The sequence below is a fragment of the Colletotrichum higginsianum genome, chromosome 8 (genome assembly GCF_001672515.1).
Source record: "Colletotrichum higginsianum IMI 349063 chromosome 8, whole genome shotgun sequence".
In the NCBI taxonomy this organism is placed as follows: domain Eukaryota; kingdom Fungi; phylum Ascomycota; class Sordariomycetes; order Glomerellales; family Glomerellaceae; genus Colletotrichum; species Colletotrichum higginsianum.
Genome location: NC_030960.1, coordinates 2,661,020 through 2,685,494, shown reverse-complemented (window position 1 = coordinate 2,685,494; position 24,475 = coordinate 2,661,020). Strand labels below are relative to the sequence as shown.

The following is a 24,475-nucleotide window of genomic DNA, read 5'->3' as shown; positions in this document are numbered from 1 at the left end:
CTACAAGACAACCAAAGCAGCAACAAGACCTCCCAGCAGAGCGACCGGACCCATTGTGGCTGCGGCGTTCGGTGTGTTCGTGGCGGACGCGGGCGTCCCGGTCTGGGCGGTACCGGTCTGGGTAGCAGTGGCCGGCGAGCCAGAAGACGAGGCGTTTCCGCTCTTGCAGACGACCTGATCGGGGACAGTGACGCCGGCACCGGTGCAGATATTCTTGGCGAACTTGACGGCGTTCTCCTGTTCGGCGGCAGGGCAGGCACTGGCGAGACAGCAGGCGATGCCGTCGAGGAAGCCGGCGTTGGAGCAGATGCACTTGATGTCGAGATTGCTGCAGCCGGCGATGGCATTGCCTGTGGTGTATTGGTTGACGCAGCCTTGCTATTCACGGCGCAATCGGGTCAGCACGAACACGCACGTACACACCAACAAAAGTAAACATGGCGACCTGTGGCGTCGATTGCTGGGGAAGGAGGATGAAAGGGGGGAGGGGGGGGGGAGCATAGTCCAAAGGAGATGTTGAGACGAGGGAGGGGACGACGTACGGCGCACGTGGGGAGGTCGGTCTGCGCAACGGCAAGACCGGCGAGAGCGATGATTATGGCAAACTTCATCATGGACGGAGGTCCCGTGGACGTAGCGTGAACGTGTTTCTGCGATCTGTGTTGGGCGACGCTCGATGGGCTTCGGTTCAGTCAGGGTCGAGTGGACGTGTCGTGTCGTGGACGTGTCGTGGACGAGGGGTGTTTGAGCGTCAAAGTATGATGCGATGCGATCTTTCGACGAGACGAGGACAGAGAGCTGGTTTTACTGCCGTGGTGGGAGAGAGAAAGAGGGGAGCAGGCAAAAACGCATGAGACCGAACAGGTGAGCATGAGAACCTGGAGAGGGGAAGAGGCTGAAGCTTGTTACTGCTACGGAACACAGGACGGGTGGAAGGTGGTATGCTTTAGCCCCGATGCGAACCATGCTTCCCTACCGCCGTCGTGTCCCCCCCCATTCCCCTCTCCCCTTTGATGAAAGAACCCGTTCTCCTAGCGCCTAGGGAATCACCATTGTGTGTTGCACCGCCGGGCACCTTTGGTGTGTCTCATTGGCTGCGCGCCTGTCATGCCATCCCCGTTTTGAGTTTAATAGAGTTTAAACTTTTGGGCTCTGGGGCCCGTTGTAGAACTCATTTGCCCAAAGCAATTTAAAAGTTGGAAGATTAGCATACATGGTAATAAAGAGCCAGAGCCGCCCCAGGCAAATTCGAGACAAGGAGAGGGAGGGAGGGAGGGAGGGAGACAGTCTACGTTGCTGGTACGAAGAGAAGAGAGATACAGAAAGGGACAGGATGAGACACGGAAAGACAGAGAGACGGGTCGGAAGACCCGGAGAGCGCTTGTTCCCCTTCCCGCCCCACTCGCCCTGTGGGTTGGACGGTCCGGGAGGGGCTGACATGGCCGTTCCGGGGCCCCGGAGCTGCCGGAGGCTCCGTCCATGGTTGCACTTTCCTCCCTCGTCCGCCTGGCCATCCGTTGTTTGGGTTACCGCCGTCCCTGAATGCGAGGGAGGAAGGAAGGGAGGGAGGGAGTGTGGAACTGAAACATCGTCCAAACTCTCCCGAGGTTGTCGACGCGTGGCGCGCTCGCTCGCTTGCTTGGATCGTTGGTGCGGACGGAAGCCCCGTTAATCGACTCCTGTCTCGGCAGGCCATCTTCTTCCGCCATCGTTCTCGCATACACAACTCCAGACGAAAAGACAAAAACGAAAGAAGAACGAAAAAGAAAAGGAAAAGAAATCCTACCTTACCCTGCGCTGTACCCCGGAGGACCATCTCCTCCGCAAGATGAGGCGGGAGAGAAGGAACAAACTCCCCGCCCACCGGCATCCCAGAGGCCGCTCGGTCGCCCGGCAGCCATCCTCACCCTGGTCCACATTCCGGGCATCGTCTCCCACGTCTTTCCACATCTCCCCTGCATACAAATCACCTCCAGACTCCAGGTCCCCCATGCCCAGGGACTCGGGATCGCGCGAGCATCATACTTATCACGGCCAGATACACAAAGTAGGGGGACTTGCATTCCATCCCCCCAAAGTGCAACCGACAAGGGGCTTGGACTGGCACTGATGGGCACTCGTACGCTCTTTACATCATGTAAACGACCGCTTCCTGTGTCTTGGTTCTCCGATCCGCGCCGCTCTGAAGACAGCAAAAGGCGTGAGGCTAGTGTGGGTTTTCTTTTTTTCCTCCTTTTTCTTCATTACCTTCTGTCAGAGACAACCCACCCTGCACAGGATACGGGCGCCCGTCTGATATCAGCGCTGCGTCCAGTCCGTGCCATCAGCCGGTCGACATACTTTTCGATCGACTGCGGCCATGTGTCGCTCGGACTCGGTTTCTTTCTCGGCCATTTTCCTCCGTCGAGGGGGAGAGTCAAACAACTTGCCAAGTTACCCACCCTGTCCAACGCCGCCGCGATCCTTTAGGCTCCCACAAACCTTCCTACAAACAGGGCGGGCCAAACGGCCGTACCACGCCACGCAATTCTCATTCCATCCCGACCCCCGGTCCCCACCCCGGCCCCGTGCTCCCTAGTCGCCTTCTCCGGCACCCTGCGGAAACGGAAACGGAAACGGGAACGACCGTGATACGGTACAGCACGCGAGCTGCGTCGCCCAGCCGGGCCAAGAAGCGGCCGAGAAAGCTTGATGGACGGCTGTGCATGCGTGAGGAACACGACAGCGAAAGGACCTGCGAGAGACAAGTGTGCATGGAGCCTTGATACGTCGCGCGTTCCTCCCGAGAACTGCTACCCTTGGATGGCACCCATCTCTCTCGTTGAGGTGCATCCACGTCATCTCTTCACATCTTTCCCGGACCTGTTGTGCCATGTCACACCAGACGCTTCGGAACCGCGCCAAACACCAACGCCCAGTGAATTGCAAAATAAAATAAAAACAAATAACAAGACCGGTCTGCTTCCGGCCACGTGGCGAGAAGATATTCACGTCCTGTTGACAACGATGCTGCAACAACTGTCGGAACCTGGCCAGGCTGCTGCGGGACGGGACTCTGTACGTTCCACACGCATATACGAGCCGCGGGTCAGTGTCACTGGCTGAGAGCTGGACGTCGCCCTCTTTTCCCCTCCCTCCCCTCTCCGACGTACTTCCTGAGCAACGGGGTCATCCTTATGTGTTTGACTGGAACAAGTCACCGCCCTGTGAGCAACGGCCGAGAACCCTCAAAGGGTAGGCATAAACACGTATACGCCGAGCTGACTACTGTAGCGCAACAGCAAGCGCCGGACGGCGCCCGTCCCCTGCCACGCCTGCGCCGCCGCTTTCCTCCTCGATACCCAACGCCGTACCGAGCCATGTCTTTCTCAATAGTGGCGCCCCCTGGGCCGCGGCTCGCGTCACCGACGGACCCAGCGCAAGATTAGCTTCTTGTAGCTCCTTTCGCGGGACGTTTGGGCGTGTGTGTGTGTGTGTGTGTGTGTGGCCAAAGGGCTGGTAAGCTAGTTGCGGGACTAATTAGCTAGCCCGTCCATCGACATACCCCCCCGTCTTGGGGTGGCAAGTTAGCCAGAGTCCCGTCGATATGACCGAAATGTCGGGTTCCCGTCCATCGCCTGGCGCCCAGTGCATCTCATTGAACACATCACGATGAGTAAATATTCTACCCCTCCAGTACAGATGGAGCAGAGAGAAAGCCAGCCGAGGGGGGCGGCCCGGCGGCACGGGGGCACGGGGGCAAGGGGGGTGCGCGAGAAAGCGCGCCGCCCCCTTTCTCTCGCGTGCGGCGCCTGGATATCGAGCGTGTCATTGACGAACCCAGACGCCACGCCGTGCACGGGTCCGGTCCGTTTTGACGTCTCTCTCCCCACCCCCGGTCCTTCAAGCCGCCAGGAAGGGGGCCCGAAGAGACGGAGAACATGAAGAAGAAGAGAGCTGGTGCTCGGACGTGAGGTACGAGATTAGTTGCGGCCTCCCTCTCTGCTTTATGTGTGACGTAGGAAATGGTTTCCTTGTCGCGTCGTGCTCGAGATAATAATCCCCTTACCGTGCCGTGGCCAGGCGAGACCGCGAATAGCGTCAGCCTCTCCCGGAGCGGAACCTTTCTCCTACGAATGGGCAAGGACACGGAGGCTAAGCACTCCTGAGAAGGCAATGTGGGCTTTTCGTATCGTAGGGGGGGGGGGTTCGTCTGCCCGCCCCAGTCAACATAATCAAACGTGTATCATTGCTGAATAACTTCAATACAGGATTCGCTAGCCAGAGCCAAGCCTGTCACCCAGAACTTTCCCCCCAACTTCTGGCAGATCAAAGTCAACGCTCCAAAAACAACAATGCACAAACACATAGCCCTGTTGGTCCTATCGGCCTTGCTCACATGACCGAGCATGGCACGCCATTCCGTTCGTCCTCAGAGCCTCTGTTTGGCATATCAGCCGTCCTGCCCATATCTTCCCAATAGGCAAAGTCGTTCAACGAAGCCCTGGAGTCTTTTATCATGCTGGCCATGATTCGAAGACATTGCTCGTCGCGGACATTCATGGTTCTCATTATGAGATGTGCTGTTTCTCCCCACTGGTCAGTTCCGAGCAAACCCGTATACAGCGGGTTTTTTACGTCGCGTAGCTGCTTCTTGATTTCCGCCCATAGATGCAGCATCTTGGCGGTGACCGAAAGCTAGTCGATGCCCGATAAGGGTGAGTCTCCGCACACGTCGTTGTATATGTCCCGTTTCACAAGCCTCAATCGTTGTTCCCCCGTTAGCTGGGAGTCAGACTGGCCGTCCGGTCCGCCCATCATATGCGCATTCGCTATGGCGAAGAGCTCGTCATCGTCCACCTTTAACTCCCCTCTGGCGCGGCGGATCAGGTCCGTGTCATCAAAGGTTTTCTTTCCTGTCTGGGGGTCGACGACTCGCTTGGTCTGGGAGATGCGTAGCATTGCCAGTGATGATTGCGGTTCAATTACGTCGTCCGGAATCCTTTCGATATCCCATCCCACTTCTCCGTAAACCAACAGGTTCGCCCTTTTTCTGAACGCTAACAGCAGATCGAGATGCAGAGCGTTATGAGACCCACCCACTTTGTAAGCATCATCACACTGAGACTGTTTCAGCGCCTGCAATCTTGGGTCCCATCTATCATGGAGCCGCTTTGACAAGACTGGGGCAAAGTCGTACGTTGGCACTTCGCCGTTAAGGAAGAAGCAGTCGCGAAACGTGCTCTGTAGGCTGTGGTGAAGCTGGTTTGGCATGGTCATGTATCTTTTTTCCACAAGCATGTTGTAAAGATGGACCATGGATGTGATGCTGGCCAGAGCGTCCCACAAGGCCATGGAGTAGCGATATGCTAGTTCGACATTGTCCTTCAGACTTACGGCGCATAGAAGAGGAGAAAGTTCCCACAAGCCGTTGACGTGGGTCGCAGAGAAGTTCGAACTCGGGAACGAGTGGCATGTACGCACTCGGTTTGAGTCGCCGAGCAACAATAAACTGTTATAGAACACTCTGATGGCGCGAAGCCAACCTTGACGGTGTTCGGGTTCTTTGGGGAATTCTTCGCTGGCTTCGAATATACCCACCAGCCTATCAAGAGAATTTAAACAGCCGGAGTCGCCTCTCTCGTTTTTGCCGCGCAAGAATATCTTGATTTCTCTTGTTGGGTCAAAACTCTGCGGTGAGGCAATAATCACATGCCCTTTCAATGTGTCAACAGACCAGCCGCGAGAGACGGTGAAAGCGTCGACGACGCATTGTAGGACGAAGACGTCGAGAGGCGAGATGCGGTCCGCAACTTGTGTTCCAGGCTTTTGCATTGCAAGCGAGGTAATGACTGCTCCGAAGTATTGTAAACCAGAAATCGCTTTTGGGGCAAGACACTCATTTCTGGTGGACCAGTCAATGTCCTCGAGGTTTTGTCCGCCGGGAGGCTGCTCGAGGATCGGGCTTGAGTAGTGGTTTACCAGGTCAAAGAGCCAATTGATCGTGTACACTCGGCGCCACTCCAGCCTCTCTTCTTTGGTCGCTTGCTGCAAGTCAAAGCCAGGGTCCCATGGCGTGGTATGCATGAGCATTTTCATGGTTGGAAATCCGTTCCGGTTCTTCTGGTAATCGACTATGAAATCGACAAGGTTCCGGTAGGCATCGGACAGCATGTACTCCTTCAAGTCGACGAAGGCCTCGTCACTCTCTTGGCTCTGATCGTCCGGTACCAGGGCGTGCCTGGCTGCGCTGAACTCCTTCTCGGCCTTCTGGGTGTTACCCCGTGTGATGATTCTCTCGAGAGTTTCGTAAGAAACCTGGCCTGGGAAGTCAGCGAAGACGTCTGACTCGGTTTGTTTTACGACCCCAAAGGCCAGTTGAACCAAAGCGCCGGCGACAACGCTGTTGAGGCCGTCATATGCGACCTCATGCCATATGCCCTGGAGGTAGTCACGCAGGCTGGCACAATCCAGGAAGTACGAGCGGACCGCCATGGTATACTCCGTTGTCAGTTCTTCGTCGGTTCTGAGAAATCGATACTCCTTCAAGGGCACTTTTCCCAGAGCCGCGGTCCCTTGCTCCGTAATCTTCGCCTTCTTTTTCCTCTTGTTTTTGTTTCTCATGCTGCGTCTTTTTTGACCGCGCCTTTGGGATGCAGAGACAACGTTGCTGGAGTCGTAGTCAGACCCCTCATGGTCCAGCTTTCGAATGTCCCGAATCGAAAAGTCGTTGGCAAAGACAATTTCCTCAAGGGCGTCGCATATTTGGGCTCCACATGGCCACTCCTGGTTCGCATTCTGAACATCTTCTACGCAGAGGGCTTTGAAAGCCTCAAAGGCCTTGTACAGGGCAATCGTGAAATTTCTGTCAGCAGCGTGGGAGTCTTGGACTTCGGGACTGCTCTCGGTGAATTGTTGGAATCCATCCCAATGAGCAATCCTCGCTAGAATCACTGAACGGAGTACCTCAATGACGACAGAGGGGATGGATCGCATCTCCTGCCCAACGAGTCGAGTCATTGCCGCAAATTCATCAACCGTGACCGTCCCGGACGTGTTGAACCTGACGGGCGACATCTAGCGGCAGTCGGTCTCTCTGTGGGTCTTGACGATGAAGTTGGAGGCGTGAACCACCCAGTAGAGTAGATAATTCGTGTCTCGTTTGTATGAGAGATATGCATTGTGAACGGCCATTGTAGCGGCCCTTGTAAAGGGTGCATGAAGCGGTGCGGTAGTAAATATGCCTGTGCCGGTTGGCTAGCAAATCTGGGCGCGGCCGGTTCCTTGCGGGACCCACGATTCGCTGAGTTGGATGTTAAGACTGCTGATTTTAAGATGCTCTGGTGACGCGGAGATGGCTTGTAGACTGGGGAAAAGCACACAGCGTGGCTGAGGAAGTGGTGGAACTTTGTCGTCCAGACTGGCCTGCCACCGCATGGATGTTGCCTTCCCTCAAACAGAAGTTTCCAGTAGGTTTCCCTGGTAGATGGGAAACTGCCAACGGAACGACCCCGAAAGCGGAAGGAGACACAAGCGTAGTGCGGTCATAGGCAAAGTCGCCTGGCCCCGAAGGAGAATCCCAGTTCAGCTTGGAGGAAGACATAGACGGGGGGCTCTGTCCCAAGTCGGGTTCTGACAGACCCGACATAATAGTTGACCCATCGCTTACTGTCTCTTCCGCAATGAACGAGTTAAGTGGATGATCAAAATTGCAACATACGCCGCTACCCTACGATGGCGTTCAATCACAGAAAACCCTTGTTCACATCCCAAGAAGTTGCAGTAGCTGATTGTTGTCGGAGGGTTAGCCCTGGATCTAGCCAATCTCCCTGGATTAGACCGTACGTGAATGTCGGAGCTCAACGTCCAACGGCTGTCAACTCCGGTATCATAGCTTTCTCATCTTTATTGGCTCTTGTGACATGCGTTGCATTCCGTCTCAGAGCTTCATCCAGATGTGACACGAGAAATGTGAGGCCGCTCAGATGATCGAAACTGCTGCCGCTGTCTCGTTCGTCCACCTCTATCTCTACCATGCCCGCATCTGGTCTTTCTTTGCAGAACAAAGACAACGGCCAAGACTTCGCATGGTGGACTGTTCCAAAGGATCTGCCTGTCGGTCACTGAGCCCGCTCGCCACCAACAACGGTGGATCCACGGAGACGGTTTCTTATCCAAAGACATATGACGAGTTGTGCTCCCGGTGCTGGTCACCATTCATTCATTCGAGTCGATACAGGCTTTTGAGAATCGTCCAACACCATTGTGCAGCTCTATCGGCGTCTTTAAGATCCCGTATCCATGCAATACCCCACTCTATAGTCAGCTCGGCTTCTTGCTCGTACCCTTGGCGGCAATGGCCATGTCGGATGTTGGATAATATAGGGTTTTTGACGGACAGGTGCAAGACCACGAGCACGTCCAAGATATTCTGCAGCCAAAAGTAGAGGCACGGAATCATACGTTTGTGTTGAGAGACCGGCGGAACCATGATAGGCCAGAGAACGCAGGCGTGGAGAAACCTTGTGGTTCCCGACACGTCTGCTTCGGTCAAGGTATCCGGGTTTTCGTGTAGAACTCTATAGATGAAAGGTCGATAGAGAAGAGTTTCGAGGTGGTAATAACGCGAGCGCATGACAGCGAGCACCACAATGTCCGAATTAGGATAGCCAGTGTTGGCATGGGGGTTCCCGATGTCGGACGCGATGAAGTCGGTGATGGGAGCTGACTGCAACCCTTCCATTGACCCGGCAGCATACATGCTCTGACCATAAAACGACTGGCCGGGGTGTTGGATTTCGTGGCTTGGAAAGACAGTAGGGGCAAGGTTACGGTCCCAGCTCAAGTAACTTGGTAGAGAACTATGCCACTGTTCCAGCTGCCTAGCTAGCTCATCAATGCCGGTTCTTAGAGAGTCGACTGAACCAGAAAACGACTGATCCGAGATAGAGGCGGACCCTTCAACAACTGGGCGAGGTACGAGTTGTCAGCGGGTAGGAGTAGAAAGTAACGGAGCCACTGCGTAGCCAGCCGAAGTGTTGAGTGAGCGCTGGCCCTGAGACTCGCGTGGTGTATGCTGGTGGCAAGCTTGGGCTAGATAACGGGGCGTCTGGGGTGGGAAAACTCACCTCGCTTCAGCCCGTTGTGTACTTTGACGGCGAGGTTTCGGAGAGAAATCTGGTAACTAAATATCTCGCCGCAATGAGACAATCTGTCATTGTACATCTGCGCACGAAGTAGTTGGTCGGTCGTGGTGACATATTCGGGAAACTGGGGCATTTGGATACTTGGTTCCAGCTTGTCAAGACCGGTCAAGGGCAACTGGAGCTCTAGCCGGAGACTCCTGTATCAAAGAAGCGGTTGTTAGATGGTGAGTTTTTCCAGAGCCAGTGACAAGAGGGCATGGCCGAAGCAGTTGGGTGTGTGCCACATGCGCACATTGTTCCCACCAACATATAAGTCGGCTAGGGATTGGGATGGGATGAAGGAGGGTCATCGTCGGGGCATAAAGGTGGCCGTTTGGGTCGCGTAAACTAAACTGCGATGCACGTACGTTTCGGCGATGGAGCAATACCAGAACGCCCGGCAGATCTGATCGCCATGGGCGGCATCAAGTTCGGCAGGGTTACTGCAAGTTCCCGTTAGCTGGCCAGTTCATCAGGCAGCTGGCTGAACTAGTCAGCCCTGGCCGTCAAGGAATCTCGCTGTGGTTCATACTTGGCAATCAGTGCGTGGCAAGCCAAGGACGCGGATATGGTCATTTTCCAGGATTCCTGTTCAGCGTTGTTTAGCTGAGGTAGACGAAGGACCCCCCCTTTCTCTTCATACTCACCGTGTGTTGAGAACAAGACTCGTAATACAAGCTGTTACCGGGAGGACATGCTCAGATCAGCATCCTTCCTATACCTCAAACACTACACGCTGGGGCAAACAAGCGCCGGATTCGAGCCTAGCCCTACGGAATTCACTCTTCAACGAGGGCTACTCACCCTGCCAGGATGTACATTTGTATGCTTTCCAAGCTGTAATCGCCCATAGAAAAGCCTAAGCGCCGCCTTGCTTCGTTGAAGAACTCAATTCCCGGTGGCCGGTACTCGATCTTCTCTGTAGTGTCGTCCGGTTTGCGAGGTTGGTCCTGGAACGACAGAAGACCTCTACCTGACACGTCTGCCATGGCTACTTCGGCGAGTGCCAACACTAGACACAACAGAGTAGATGACGCATCCTCGTCGAAATTGTTCATGAGAACTCCAGGAAACACCACACCCATGAAATACTGGCGGTCTAGGACAGGGTGAATCCGGTTGAAGGTGTTGAAGTAAATTCTAGCATGGTCCTCGAGGACGTGAGGACTTATAGTCGCCATGTGAACTGGACTCAGGTCGTCGGGAGCGATTCCTAGTGCGATGCGATCTCGCGAGGCCATGGATTCTACACCTCCTCGAGGCAGACGCCGGGCGTCTTCTCGCTGCTCCAGCAAAACCGATGAGAAACCGGGCCTCTGAAAGATGGCCTGGAGGCCGGGTATCTTGGGCCGGACGTTCTCAAGCGTTTGTCGTACTGCAGGCCATATTATCATCTTGTTCACGGCGGAAGCATAACGGCGTGCTGCCTGGTGTTGAGAAGTTGGACCGAGCCGACGTGAGGGCTGCAATGTGGCCGTTGACGACGCTCTGTCACTGCTGCTACTGCTGCCGCCGCTGTGCTCGATAGGAAGAGAGGCCGGTATGCTGTCTCGCAAGGTCAGTAGCTGGGTGTATAATTCTGGAATATGACTAGTATGCTGGTTGATGTTGGTTACAAGGTCGAGTAACTCGACCAATGTCTTGTCTTTCCTGCACCAAGTTAATAACTATACGAGGCACTGATGAAAGCTTGATAGCTCGATTCTGCGCCGTTCCGATTCAAGATGTGCAAGAAGAAGATATGCAGACGGGGCCAGTAAAGTCTCATGTGCGAGGACAAGAAAAATATAGCGAGCTTACTTGGTTGGTTTGGGGCTTCCGTAATCACACTCCAGCCGAGCCTTGAAGCAATAGCCGCACGTTGGCTTCTCTTCGTCACATTTCTGCTTCCTGCGGCGGCAGACCTCGCAAGCCTGTCAAGATATCATGTCAGATTTGAAACCAAGACTAACCAGATGCCCTTTGATAAGCGCGTTGCGAGCTATGTCAGGGAATGGGACAGGCAGTCAACCTGTCACCGTGCTCGCCCTTTTGGCTTGGCTTCGGACCCGATACAGCTATCGAAAGTAGAGTTTTCGCGCAAGAAACAACGACGGTCGATGTGAAACGAAACACGAGAGCAGACTTACCCGTTGCGCGATATGACCACGCTCTTTTCGATTGGCCGACTTGCCAGCAGCCGAACCCGCCCAGCTCGAAGACACCGACGAAGGTTCGGCGTCCATGATTCCCCTTGAAGCGAAGGAAGCGAAATATTGGTCGGTTCCGGGGGGGAGTGTTCAGATCGTTCAGCAAGACTTTGTAGTTGATATTGTGACGGAATGATTGCCTGCTAGGCTAGGCGGGGTGGCAAGGTGGATGTGGATGTATGTGGTCCAAATTGGGACAGCAGACCCAGCTCGGGAAACCAGTGCAGGGTCGCTGCGACGGAGAAACCCTGGTCGCGAGAAAAGCCAGTACAGCGGCTGCGAGTGACAGAGACGGCATTGAGCGGGGGGGGGCGTTCGGATTCCATTAAGAGAAGGCGGTCCCGATGGTGGACGTTGGAGTCCCGGAGTCGTCGAAGAGGATGTGCGCGTGTGTATGCGTCCCCGGTGCTGGGTCCGTCCTATCCGGAAAACATACCATGTCGTGCGGTATGCCGTGTTTATGTCAAGAAGCGGTCGGGCAGGCGTAGAAAGCCTACCAAAAGGCGCGGCCGACGGTTGTTCTTCGCTGCCTTTTCAGGCATCACCGGCCAAGGGGTTGGGGGGGGTGAAAACACGAGAGCGGAGTGCGCGGTCTAGTTTTGTTTTTCCTTGGACTGCAATGGGAATCAGGAAAGGTACCCGAAGCTGTGGAAGATTGGTTGATGGGAGGGGCCGGAGTTGAAGCCCGACTCCCCGGCAGCTCTAATTAAAGCTGAAAACACAACAGCAGCGGGAGGATGGCAGGAGCTACAACACAACGAAACAGCAATGGCGACAAGGAAGGTGACCACCACGCGCAGGCGACGGCAATCTGGGCCCTGATAACCCACCTAGAAAAGCCAGGGACGAGCCATGAAATCGTCCGAACAGGACGTGATAAAGGTAACGCACAGCTTGCCAGGGTAAGTGACTTGTTTATCGGACCAAGACCGACTTTTAAGGATAAGGAGAAGAGCCCAAAGTGCGTAGAAAAGATGTTTGCTAGGTTTGAGACTAGAAACAATCGAAAGACTCCGTGCCGCCAGTTCTTTGCTGACAGGCAGCGTCTGTCGGATTTGGTCATTGTCATTTCGCATGCGATATGAATCACTAGTCAACCCCTGATGAGATCTCGCTCAACTCAGCCATGATCAAGATTGACATGAGCTACTTGGCTGGATACGCATAAGTAGTTACGCTTCGCTGTGAGGGATGGAGGTTTAGGTTGAGAACATCCCGCCGACGGCCTCGTCACGCTCGTTGCCGTGATGGTAGCTTCGGCAGTCTCGTTCAATATGCGGTGCAGCGTGATGAGCAGCGATGCGACGCGATGCGTTGCGTCGGGCCTTGGTATTTGTGGGACAGCCCACACCACCTTCCCTTACCTCTCATCTTAGCGTCCCAACCAACTCCCTAATACCTTGTCCCTTGCCTTCCGCTGTCCGTCATCCGGCCTCTGCCCTCCACCTCTGCCCTCCACATTCTGTCCATTTTGTGATACCAGATCGGACATATATGTGACTCTTTGCACCAGCGTTGGCTAGCCTATTTGCCAAGCGAGGCAATGTGGAATGTGGCAATGGAGTGCGACAGTACCAAAATGATGGGAAGGCTGAAGTGAGGTGTGAGGTGAGGACATGCAGAAACGAATGTGTTACTTGTTCACATTCCACGCCTTCCACATTACCTACCTGATCATTCCCCCACTGCATTCACCGCAAGCCAAATCACTGGAAGAAATTCGTCAAACTCCAGCTTTGATACTTGTTTTGATCAGACTGACTCGGCGGTCTGATGAGGTATCCATGCGGCGAAGTCTTGCTTCATGGTGAGTGTCTCATCAGTCCAATGGGTCGCGGGCGATGAGGGAAATGGTTGTCATCTGTCAATCTTTCAATACCACGGTACAGAGTACCTACTCTGTACATGTCCCGCTTTAATCTGATGTCCGTCCGGTCGCGGAGTCGGTTCCGAGCGAAACAGGATGAACCCCCGGCCCCGCATCAGATGGGTGGCCAATGTGCTTCGAGCTTTTTTCGTTCCTAATGGGGTATCTCTCTATCTTACTTTCATTACGGACGCACGCTTTCCATGTCGACTTCACCAGAACAGGGTACTGGCAGGTCACATTAGACAACGCCAACGCATGATGCAGGCGGAGTTTGTTACGAGTGGTGACAGGCCAGTGAATCTGAGGCAGAATTCTCATGAGTGACATAAATTCGACGGCACAGAAATCAATAAAAGTCAAACAACCCTGAGTGAGACGATGAAAGATCTACGCTTGATGTTGTTGGGCCCTTACCAGCAGGCTGTCTGTCTGAGTCTTGAGAAAGAGATCTACGAAATGAGATTGAATATGAAATTACAGATGGAGTGCCTGAAGGAATCCATCCCCCGTGATTGTTGCTTGGCCCACTCGCTTTTCTCAACTGTACGGATACCCCTCCCCACATTGAACTAGACATGAGATACAACATTACATACTCAAGACGATCTTGGTAATGTGGGATTCTGCTGGCGTTGGGTAGGCGACGAGGCTCACTCGTTGGCCGGTGAAAGATGCTGGCAGGAAATGGGGCTCATGAGCCCTACCGAAGCTAGAAACAGGGCCGTGAGCGACCGGTTTTGTGGAGCGAATCGAACAGAGGCGACTGACCGTTTGAAAATGGTTCCGTGGTATGGCCGTTTTCTTTCGGACGCTGAGGACACTTACTAACCGTGACGGCGCAGGGTGCCTTGAGGTTTTAAAGCGAGTCGTTGGCTTCAACCATTTCTTCTTACGTCATCCGCGATGCTGTGCCATGTTCTCAACGGCTCGGAAGTGTTACATCACCTTGCTTCTTCCTGCACTGGGGGGTTGTTGTTCGCCCGGCATGGTCGGCCCGGCGCCTGTCAATTTGATATCGGAGTCCGAAAGCCGACACTTGAACTTGATGGGCCTCAACTAATAGACTGTTAGACTATCGGCGAAGTAATCCTTTTTTTCCACAAAATTTTCTTAGCAAGAAGTGCCTGCTGTCCCATACGTACACCAGCTGCGGATTTATCTGGGTAGGTAAGGTGCGGATAGGTAGATCTAGTGATTTGCAACCTACAGTACACGCGGAGGAAAGAGGGACTCACTACACACCCCTTCAGCATCTCAGAGATTAGCATCTTACGCTTGACCTTTATGGGGCCCAACTATCGGGCTGAATCATCGGCGAAAACCACCCTTTTTTTTCACGAACTTAACCAGCAGTCACTGTCTGCTGTAGCACCCTTTCTCGGTCTCGCTTTCTCTGCCAGACACCGTAATCTTGAACCCGTGGTTTTTAAGCATTGTTGAGACACATAAGCAAGGTGGTTCGTCTTGAGGTTAGCATACCGACAACTGTGTTGTCTTTTTTTATCGGGGGTTTCTTCATATTGTGTACCTGTGCAATCTCAAGACGGGACTGCCTCGACAACATACCTCAGTAATGACTGGTGAATAGTAAGGTGAGAAACTGCCCGAGACTGCTGAGTTCGCATACCGACGATGCAAAATAGCCAGCCGCCGGGTTGGTCGAGCCTCTCGACCCCAGACATGGCACAATGCACTGCTGGGTGGGACAGTGGGGCTAATTCGTGGTGGATGTCGGTTGGCGGGGAACACGGCACAAGGATTTTGGGGCTGTATGGTTGGTCAGACTTAGATAATGGATGGGTGGTTCAGGTGGGAGAAGGTTCCATCAAAATGACCCATCCCATCTGGATTAGAGCCGATCCAGATCTCCCATAGACTGGCCTTGCCTTTGGATATTTGTTGTGTGCACTGGGAATGGTTGAGACGCTCGCGACCAATTCCGTCTCGTCTCTAGGCTGCTCTGGCTATGAACGTGTATCCGAGGATGCCGCATGGAAAAAGACGCTCGCTCAAACCTCAATCATTCCGGGGCATGTAAAGATTGCCTGGCGGCACGTATGTGTACAAAAGTCAGACAATTGTCGTGTCCTGGTGCCGTCTACGCATCTCGCCCGTTCGGGTGCACATATTGCGAGAAGGTCCGTGCATTACCGGGTGCGATGTCGTCTTCCCCCACATTGTGTACCTGTGCGACTTAAGAGGGACTGCGTTGGCTTGTCTCATCTCAGTCAGGGCCCGCTTGCTTAGCGGGGAGCTAGGATTGGCACTAGAGAAGTCCGCCTCCTCTGTCATAAATAGACTACACATGACACAACCGCCCGTCGGCCACATGGAAATCTTCCAGCAAGGCTCTCGGGCAGAACCTCTGTTGGCCATGGCCCATGAATGCGGCGGCCGGCCATCATCTCAGTAGGTAGTAGACCTTCGTTAGGCTGACTCGGGCAGTCCGTCGAGGCCAACGCTGCACGGAGTTGGAGCTCTCTCTCTCTCTCTCTCTCTCTCTCTCTCTCTCTCTCTCTCTCTCTCTCTCTCTCTCTCTCTCTCTCTCTCTCTCTCTCTCTCCCCCCCCCCCTCGTTGGTCTTGTGTGTCGTTGGCTGCCATCATCATATTCAGACCAGAAACACTTCAGATGTATTCTTTGGCTGGGTTACTGTGTTTCCCCCCCATGTCTTTTGACGGGGTGCCCTGGTTCATACGGTTGGTGCACCACCCAACCCATGATCTATCTAGGTACCTAGGTAGGTAGCGCGAGGGGCGTCCGAACCCCGCTGAACCGCCCAGCCGCGTCAATTGTCGATGCTTCCGTTCTCGCTGGGCTTTCACCAACCGCTCGTCCAACGATGCTACCCTCGTGCAGATGCAACACACTCAACACCAATCAATCGGCGCCTCTCGCTGTCTGTGGACCCATTCCTCTATCTTGGCGTGCCTGATCTCACGGGAGCTCCCTGCACCGCAAGCAGCTTGCCCAGACTGGCTTACTCAAAAGTGCACGAGACATGATTTTTCGACAGAAACTATCGGCAATCATGCTACTACTACTACTACTACTACTACTACTACTACTAGCCTGGCAGTGAGGATTAACGGTTCTCTGGACTCACGACGCGGGCCGCTGCTGCCTACGCTGCGCGGTGGTCCCCTGCAGCCGTAGGCACACGCCAGACAATCCATGTACACTCTACTCTTTCTTCAATCACCAAATCCCCTTTTCCCATTCTCGTTTCCACCGATAAACATCAACCGCCGCCAATCACACGACATCGGGCTTACTCGGAGAAGTTGGCTTAGATGAGCGTTCAATGACGCCTAGCCGCTTTTCTGAGCGCTTCGAACATCTCGATGAGCGTGACGCTATCCACTTGACATGGGTTCGCATTTGCCTTCACCATTATCACATGAAAATCCCTCGACTTACGGGGTTTGGGTACGACGACCTAGAAACATCCTCCGGATCGCTACGTTGACCAGAAACCGCCTCCACCCTACTAACGCAGACCGCGACCACAAGACCCAGCCAAGTTATTCCTACATGCAGAGTGGTTGAGCGGCTGACTTCAGGAGCCCAGTTGTGGACTCCCGGACGGAGGTTTGCCTTCTTTCGGATTGGCAGTGCAACCAAACAAACGCTCCCTCGCGCCCCAGCAATCGATGGTCTAGGGCTGAATACATCGGTTTCACCAGGTTCATCCTTTTGCAAGGCGTTTGTCTCTCCACATGCTGCTTCGCTAGCGTGTATTTTCCGCCAGGGCCAATCGTCTTGCAATAAGCTGCCAGTTATGTGTCAGAAATGTCCACGAGCTCAATCATATATCCGATGAGATGCATCCACTGACCTCACCGCACGTAACAGGCTCATACTTGGCCGGGTTGCTCTCATCGACGCAGGTTGGCAGAACGCCAAGTTTCTGGTCAAAGTTGAAACCTAATCGTGACCAAGACGGAGTGGATCAGCACAAACGCACGTGGAACTCGGGAGGCCCATGACCTCGTCCTTGAGAGGCTGAAGAGAGGGGTTTGTACCGAAGAAAAAGGGCATCGAGATCCTGTCTTCCCTGCCGTGCTGGATAACCCGATGAACTGTCGAGCTGAGTCTGTCATTGGTCATCCGCATGAAGAAGTCGCCAATGTTGACGACGAATGTGCCGCGGATTGGCGGCGCCCACATCCATTCCCCCGCGCTGTTGAGCACTTGCAGGCCCCTATGCCCATCCTGCCACAGCAGCGTCAAAATCTGCAGATCCGTGTGCGCACCGACACCGACCTCGTCGGGGTTCTGGACAGGCTCGTCACCGTGGCCAGGGTAGAAATTGATTGCAAAATCACCGCCGGGATACGTCGTGAGGTGATCAAAGTGGTCCTCGGGAAGATCGAGGGCCAGGGCGACGACCCGTATCAGACGGCGCGAAAGCGCCAGACAAGCACGCCAGTGAGCCAGGACCGAGGACTTGAACCCTGGGAGGACGGCAGAGTCCCCTTCGTCGGTCCAGTCGAAATCCTCTTTGGGAAGGTGCTGTCTGACGTGTGCAGGCACGCTATCGAGGGCTTGCTCGTGAAGGGGGTCGAACTCAGGCTCATAATGGCACATGAAAGCTTCTTTCCTGTCCTTTGTTTCGGCAGGGTTGGCCTGTCGTTCCCGGAAGCCGCAGTAGCCGTACGCCGAGGTTGTCGATTCCAGCTTTCGCTTCTGCGCCTCGGGCAGTTTGAAGAACCTGTCATTGAGTGAGTTTGACGATCACCTAGTCTGGTCCTTGGCCACTATCGAACATACTCTATACCCTTTCGATGGGCATCTTCTGTTACGCGTTCGGGGATGCCATGGTTCTTTATGTAAAAGAACCCGCTGGTCTCCGCCGCATGCAATATATCGGCGGCAACAGACTTGCGGGCATTGAGGTCGCCGTTCATCCCTTCGAGGTCGATGATGGGGATCTCATCCGGTGTACAATCGCGTGCTGGGTTCGCAGATACCAGTCTGTAAGTCGGGCCATCATAACTGTTCAAGAATATCTTCTTCTTGCCAGCTGGCACTCTTTCGGTTGCTGTCATGGTCGTCATTCTTATGATTGGGGAACACAGGAAGTGAGGAGCTGGCTGTTTTCTCTGATGTGAGCAAGCGATGAATGAAAATTGCTGTGGCTACGGTGTATCGCTTTCTCAATATGCCCAACGGAGTAACAACGATGCAATCCGTTGCGGTTAATATATATAATTACTCTGTAACTGTCCTATAATTTGGGGCTACCCCAAACCATGTTTTCTTGCTACCGATAGGCCAAAGTTTAAGACCCGAGACGTTCTAGTTGAGGACCCGCCGGTGTCCGGCTATCTCCTTCCCCACTCAGATGGCTAACCGAGATGTGGGAGCCTCTTGGCCAATGAACAAACCCACAGAGATCTCCGCCTATCTCCTGGTTTGTCCGACTTCACCGCCCCCTTGCCCTCAACAAGTAGCCATCGTCGAAACGTTTCACTCGTGGCTGCATATCGTACAGTCTTCGAGCTGTATAGAACCTGGAATCGTGATTTCTGACGAGAGAGAAAGATGCCCCACGAGGCGGACTCGCCGGCTGTCCGCCGCCGCAGGCTGAGCAACGAAAGCCGGCGGAGTGGGCCGGGGAAGGAGGATCTGAGTCGCAAGAGGAAGAGACGTATCCTCTCGTGCGACACGTGTCGGAGGCAGAAGTGTCGGTGTGAGCTTGACGAGGAGTCGGAGACTTGTGCGCGGTGCCGCTCGCTGAGGTGCGTCAGACGGTCGAGACTCAAGGCAAGGAGCAGAAGGAACACAACACTGATGGGATCAGAATCACATGTACGTGGAACGACAGCGGCGACACGCATTCAGCTTCTTCCCGTGAGACGCCAAGCAAGCCTGATATCGAAGGAAGGTAAGCCGGCCCCCACCCACTCCCCTGCGCAACGCCGGTTGCGGACAAAAATTTGCACATTGCCAATGCTGAATGTCAACCATTCACAGGTTCCGAAGCCTAGAGGCATCGATAGTTGACCTCAAGGCGACGATACAGATGCTTGCTTCCGGAAGCCGGCCTGATGTTAGAAGGACCTTGGCGACTGACCGACAGGAACGACCGCATCAACCGCGGCCACATCCGGCACATGCGGACCAGGACAGCAACGAAGGCTGCGACGCCTCCAAGGCGCCTGGAAAGGAGGATGTCGAGCCAGCGGACCGGCACGTCTATTCGTCCCCGGCGGAAGTTGTGCGGAAAGTTGGAAATCAGCTGAGCGGAGGGTATCGAAGGACGTTTGATGTTCAGGCGGACGTCGTGTCGTTGGGTCTTTTGGATGACAAGACGGCTCGTGACCTGGTTGCTGAGTGAGTTTAATCTCCAGCTGGATTCCTTGGCCTCCACCAAAGCCGGTTAGCAGAGGAAAAAGAAAAGAGGATGCGGCAGCCGGGGGCGAATCATATCTTCTCAGCATGTTAGCATGACTGTAGGGGATAGTCCAACCCGAATACTAACCACTTTATAGATTTGTACGCCGTCGACGGAACACTCTCCTTATCAATAGCGAGGTTGATCTCGCCCCAAAAAATAGGGACCTCCGGCACGCGTCGCCTTTCCTGCACGATGTATGCTGCCTGCACGCGATGCGTTTCTCCGAGCACAGCTCGTCGGTGCTCCACCGGCGCGTGTTTGAGCACGTGAGACTGCAGATGGGCCAGCTGATGGTTGCAAGCCCACTGCCCCTGGAGGAGTTGATGGGTATCTTGATCATGAGCCTGTGGGCTTCAGCGCCGTCGGTACGTGAAATTTCTAGTATGAATCAGGTACTAGTCGTGAAGTTTGAAAAAGGACTTTGGTGCGGTGAGTGCAGGTTGGGCTGACACAACGGTAGCAGGGTCCCGAATACATCGACAGTTGGTTGGTCAGCGGGCACTGCGCACAGCAAGCAATGCTGAGCATCAATTTCTCGGAAATACTATCGAGAACCAAATACAGGACGTCGACGGCAGAGGATCAGAGGGTCATGAGGCTTTGGTCCAATACCTGCCTGGTAAATTTGCAGTAAGTCTCAATGTCCACTCTGTCGGCCAGGAACCCGCTTTGGAAAGATTGAAACAGCAACGCAGAGAAGCCCCCGAACAAGTTGAGATCTTATCTACAGTTCGTAGCCATGTTTTGAATGGACGGCACTGACGTTCACCTTTCTTCCAGTTGGGCGGCGACTACTAGTCGACCGGCAACTGTGCCCGCCGCGTACCTCCAGCAGTGCAAACTCTTGCTCAACTTTGAGGAAGTGACGATGAGAGATGCCATGGTGTATGCTGAGATCATGCTATACCTTTTGCTGCAAGATAAGTTCTCGCAGAGGCTGTACCTGAGCGGTGACGGCACATGCGAGGAACTTTCCGCGTGGAAGACAAGGTGGAACTATTTGTTTGGTAAGTCCACACTACAGAACTACCATCCATTGGACAAATACACCCCAAGAAAACACGGTACACGTACGCTGCAGTCGGTCTACTGTACGGGCATAGTGCAAGGAAAGATGACTTCGAAGCCTACTGATCCGCCAGTCGAACAGAACTTCCTGCCGCCTCGACGTTGAGAATAAGCTACTCGATCGCATGGCTGATCCTTGCCCGTCGTTCACTCGAACACGACCAGGCCGCACCGGACCACGACTCCTTGTCGAGCTCGCCGAGGTTGCACCCGGTTGACGCCGCGGCGAACAACGGAGCTCACAGCCAGCCGAGCTCGCAGGGTCCTCCCGACGTGACGCAGTTCCGTGTCAGTGCCTTCGCGACGGACGTTGTTCGGGCGTTTGTCGACATGCCGACCTCTCGCGCCGAGGAGCTGCCCGAATTTCACCGTCTGTGCGTGGCATACGCAATGCTTATTATCTCGAAGTACGAGCAGAAGCCGTCGCTGACGATGGGGGGCTCGCCGTCCGGCCAAGACGATGTGGTGTTGCAGCTGCTACGCGACGCGCAGAAACACAACGGCGTCAAGGGGAATAGCGCACCGTCGGCAATACAATTCGGGCTGGAGAGGGCGCTGAAGAAGGTCTCTTCCCGGGTCGAGGGACGCTCCTCCAGAGCCGGGGCTGATGTCGGGTCCGAGGCCCTCGGGGGTAACAATGGGTCGCTCGGGGCGGAATTGTCCTTGTCGGGAGCGGCGGTGGCGGCTGGCCCAACCTGGGCGCAAACAACGCAAGACCAGCAAGGGGACACGCCGGGGCAACAGCACGAGCATCCTTCTTCCCATTTCACGGGGGCAACGCTGGTCCCAGAGTTTGACGGATCTCTTTCCTTGGAGACGATGGATTTCTTTTTCAGCGGTGGGCACCTCGGGCTCGGAGACCAATCGTTCTTCTGAACCCTTGTTTTTGAATAAATAGACAAGCCAGTTGGGGGTTGGGGAGTTCCAGGTGCTAGAGTATCAACGAAACTCTTGTAAAATAACGAGGTGAGTGACACACCTACAGTCTTGATCTAGACGCACGATCGATCTGGCCGCACTTTTCTTTTCTTTGCATGGCCTTTTCTGTGTACAGATCGATGGTGTTGGCCGACTCGATGTAGGCCGTATTCTTCGAGATGCCCGATCGATAGGGATTTGGTCTGCGGAAGCACTTTCGCCTTTGATAGAGGCATAAACGTTAGCCTTTTTGCTGAGTCTTCCGCGAGTACTTCATTTGCCACCAGGCGTCACTGGGCGTACGTACCTTGATCACCTAGCCCAACAACCTTTACAAAACCATAGTGGCCAATCGTTGGAAGCTACTCAAACCTATTTGGAATTGTCGGCTGCCACAGTGCTGTAGCAAACGGTACACAGGCTGGGCTTGCAGGTCGGGGCTTCCATCAGGGCCCTGAAACCAGATAGATCTTTGATAACCACAGTCTGAAGTAACAAGGAAAGAGTTACAGCATAGATAGTTCACAAATGCAGTGTCTATTCAGTGTCATACCGTGTGTGTCGATAATTGTAGTTTGTAACTGTTGCTTTAACAAACAAACTGGAAGACTTAAGGGAGAAAGGTGGGGAAAAAGGGGAAGAGGTAAAAGACAAAAAGATGTGTGATGCGCGGCACCGGGTTCGAACCAGTGCTGTTCGGGTTAGCAAGATTCTGTAAACGGTGAGGATATCGACCTACTTTCTGCCTTTCGCTGTTTATGGGAGGGCAACGAGTTAACCACTACTCCAACCACGCCCCAGAAGACTTTTTCTCTTTTTGTTTGTTGATGATTTTTTGTTTGCTTTTTCCAACTAAGTGGCCAAGCAGCTCTATTCCAGAGGAAGGAGCAGCTCCTTCTGTCTTAGCAAGGGTAGGCGTCATTTTGTGGTGTTCCTGCTCTTTCTTCTCTGTTTGCTGACTGCCAACTCAGACAATAACACAGGCAACAAACGCCACCTGGTTTTTTCCAGTTTCACCGCCATTCTCCAATTTCGTTTGTCTTCAAGTACGTACATACATACCTGCACGATCCCGGAGTGAATACCACATGTTTTTGGAGGGTTTTTTGAGACGTGTAGTTGCCATTTTTGAATGGTATTTTTCTAAACAGTTTTTTTTTGGCTTGGCGCACTTGCAGTTGCGTTCTGGAAAACCCAAAATTTATTTTTGCTCAGTTGCCATACAAGGAGGGTTGTTGGGTCCTGTCCGCACATTTTGTGTTCAGCTAAGGGGACTGCGCAGTATCTAGGGCTTCACCTCAGTGTCTTTCTGTACGGGTTTAAAGCGACAATTCTGGTGTCCGACGTCTGCAGGTCATGTTTTGCAATGTAGACTCATGACATCGACATGCTTGCTGAGCACCAACCGTTTTTGCTGAGGAGTTCAAGGTCGATATACATCACAGGATATTCGACCGAAAGGTTACGAACCGGGAAGCGTACTTCGAATTGTCTGTATTACAAATCGAATTCCGAAGTGCAGATCTCTCTTCCGTTGATTTCTTGACGGTTGGAATGCGGTTAGGAGGGCCTGCTGATAGGGAAGAGAAGAATGGGGAAAACAACTGTAAGCCGTGGTATTTAACAAATACTATCTATGGTATCCTGAATTGCAGTTGCTGAAGCTTAGAAAACCCGGTAAGTTGACAGGATGAACGTCAAAATCTATGGGCTCCAAAGCGGTTTCAGTTGGCTTCTTTTACACGGAGATGGAGGGGTTGTCGGCCAGCTGGTTATCCTTCTGCACAAGAGGGTAGGAAAACTGGCTGTTTGGATGGGCTTGTAGGACAACGGCATCTTTGTATGAGGTAGGAGATGGAGCTCCCGGCCTGAACTGCCTCGGGGCGCCTGCCATGGCCCGAACCCGAGCCCGACACCCATGATGGGAAAACGGCGAGATACTACAGCAAGGTGACTCCCGAGGACCCTTTCAACGTTCAAAAGAGAAAGAACAGATGCTGCACATTCCAGTGTGGATATCAAGGTTGGTTTGATGTTAAGAGAGTTTGGTATCAGGGGGGGTTTTCTTGGTCTTCAAAAACGGGATGGATGCGGGCTTCGAGTTTCTTCAGCTACACGCGGGAGGCAAGGCAGAAAGAATAACAAACTCCCAACAGCATGGAGGGCGACTCCTAGAAGCTAGCTAATAACAAGCTCAGAGCTTGGGCCGCTCGTCGTATCTTTCTCATTTTCTTCTGATGAATGGTTTGACTTCGTTCACCATCGCGGTTTCGGTATAGAAGCCCCACCCGGTCCACAGAGTCCGCCGAGGACCCGAGGGCTTTGCTGTGCTTCCGAAAGGAGGAGGGCCCCGGCCGAGTCGGGACATGGCTCTCCCCCCATTTAAGGTTTAATGAGCCACAAAATTGAACAGAAATGACAGGGTACCCCTGTCGGAAACCCCAGCGACCCCAAGCCCGCAGCTGCCGAAGACTAGATAGAGCCTGGCCTATCAAGAGGGATAAGACCCAAGTGCCGTCTTGCGGCACTGCAGAGTAGGTTGGTAGGGATAGGCAGTGCCGGCAGGTACTTGCATGTGGTGTGTACAACTTTGGTTCCAAAGGCACGACTTGCCTTGCCGCACGGGCGGCAGCCGCACGACTCAAGTTCACGCTACATACCTGTACAGCTGGGTGCTGATAGGGAAGGGAAAGGGAGGAAGAGGAGGGGGCACCCGGAGCGAAGGATTAGCCTTTTTCCATTTCGCCGCCACTCCCCCTTCCAGGTTCTTCTTCTCCTTGACGACACTTCGACAAAACCAGGTCGCCCGACCTGTACCGCTATCTACCTTTCCAGCCGGATCATGTCGTGATCTTCCAACTCCC

General features: G+C 53.9%; 6 protein-coding genes across 6 annotated transcripts; 1 reads left to right on the top strand and 5 right to left on the bottom strand.

Annotated features, from left to right (window-relative positions):
- On the bottom strand, nucleotides 1-614 carry CH63R_11780 (CFEM domain-containing protein; the record flags this gene model as incomplete). The annotated part of the gene is made up of 2 exons (XM_018306754.1): nucleotides 1-378; nucleotides 543-614. The coding sequence occupies 2 exons, from the start codon at nucleotides 612-614 to the stop codon at nucleotides 1-3; spliced, it is 450 nt and encodes a 149-aa protein (XP_018153595.1).
- A 3,760-nt stretch (nucleotides 615-4,374) lies between these two features.
- CH63R_11779 (uncharacterized protein) lies at nucleotides 4,375-4,659 on the bottom strand (the record flags this gene model as incomplete). The annotated part of the gene is made up of 1 exon (XM_018306753.1): nucleotides 4,375-4,659. The coding sequence occupies one exon, from the start codon at nucleotides 4,657-4,659 to the stop codon at nucleotides 4,375-4,377; it is 285 nt and encodes a 94-aa protein (XP_018153594.1).
- Nucleotides 4,660-4,677: 18 nt separating this feature from the next.
- Nucleotides 4,678-7,056, bottom strand: CH63R_11778 (uncharacterized protein; the record flags this gene model as incomplete). Its single annotated transcript, XM_018306752.1, has 2 exons — nucleotides 4,678-4,923; nucleotides 5,377-7,056. 2 exons carry the CDS (start codon nucleotides 7,054-7,056, stop codon nucleotides 4,678-4,680), a joined length of 1,926 nt encoding a protein of 641 aa, XP_018153593.1.
- Nucleotides 7,057-8,200: 1,144 nt separating this feature from the next.
- On the bottom strand, nucleotides 8,201-11,389 carry CH63R_11777 (C6 finger domain-containing protein; the record flags this gene model as incomplete). Its single annotated transcript, XM_018306751.1, has 8 exons — nucleotides 8,201-8,946; nucleotides 9,108-9,322; nucleotides 9,533-9,607; nucleotides 9,655-9,752; nucleotides 9,812-9,842; nucleotides 9,969-10,814; nucleotides 10,965-11,077; nucleotides 11,294-11,389. 8 exons carry the CDS (start codon nucleotides 11,387-11,389, stop codon nucleotides 8,201-8,203), a joined length of 2,220 nt encoding a protein of 739 aa, XP_018153592.1.
- Nucleotides 11,390-16,952: 5,563 nt separating this feature from the next.
- On the bottom strand, nucleotides 16,953-18,273 carry CH63R_11776 (2OG-Fe(II) oxygenase superfamily protein; the record flags this gene model as incomplete). Its single annotated transcript, XM_018306750.1, has 4 exons — nucleotides 16,953-16,994; nucleotides 17,061-17,149; nucleotides 17,197-17,936; nucleotides 17,996-18,273. The coding sequence occupies 4 exons, from the start codon at nucleotides 18,271-18,273 to the stop codon at nucleotides 16,953-16,955; spliced, it is 1,149 nt and encodes a 382-aa protein (XP_018153591.1).
- A 496-nt stretch (nucleotides 18,274-18,769) lies between these two features.
- On the top strand, nucleotides 18,770-21,569 carry CH63R_11775 (C6 zinc finger domain protein; the record flags this gene model as incomplete). Its single annotated transcript, XM_018306749.1, has 8 exons — nucleotides 18,770-18,966; nucleotides 19,029-19,112; nucleotides 19,202-19,561; nucleotides 19,720-19,990; nucleotides 20,043-20,244; nucleotides 20,321-20,354; nucleotides 20,406-20,632; nucleotides 20,776-21,569. 8 exons carry the CDS (start codon nucleotides 18,770-18,772, stop codon nucleotides 21,567-21,569), a joined length of 2,169 nt encoding a protein of 722 aa, XP_018153590.1.
- Between the last annotated feature and the right edge of the window lie 2,906 nt (nucleotides 21,570-24,475).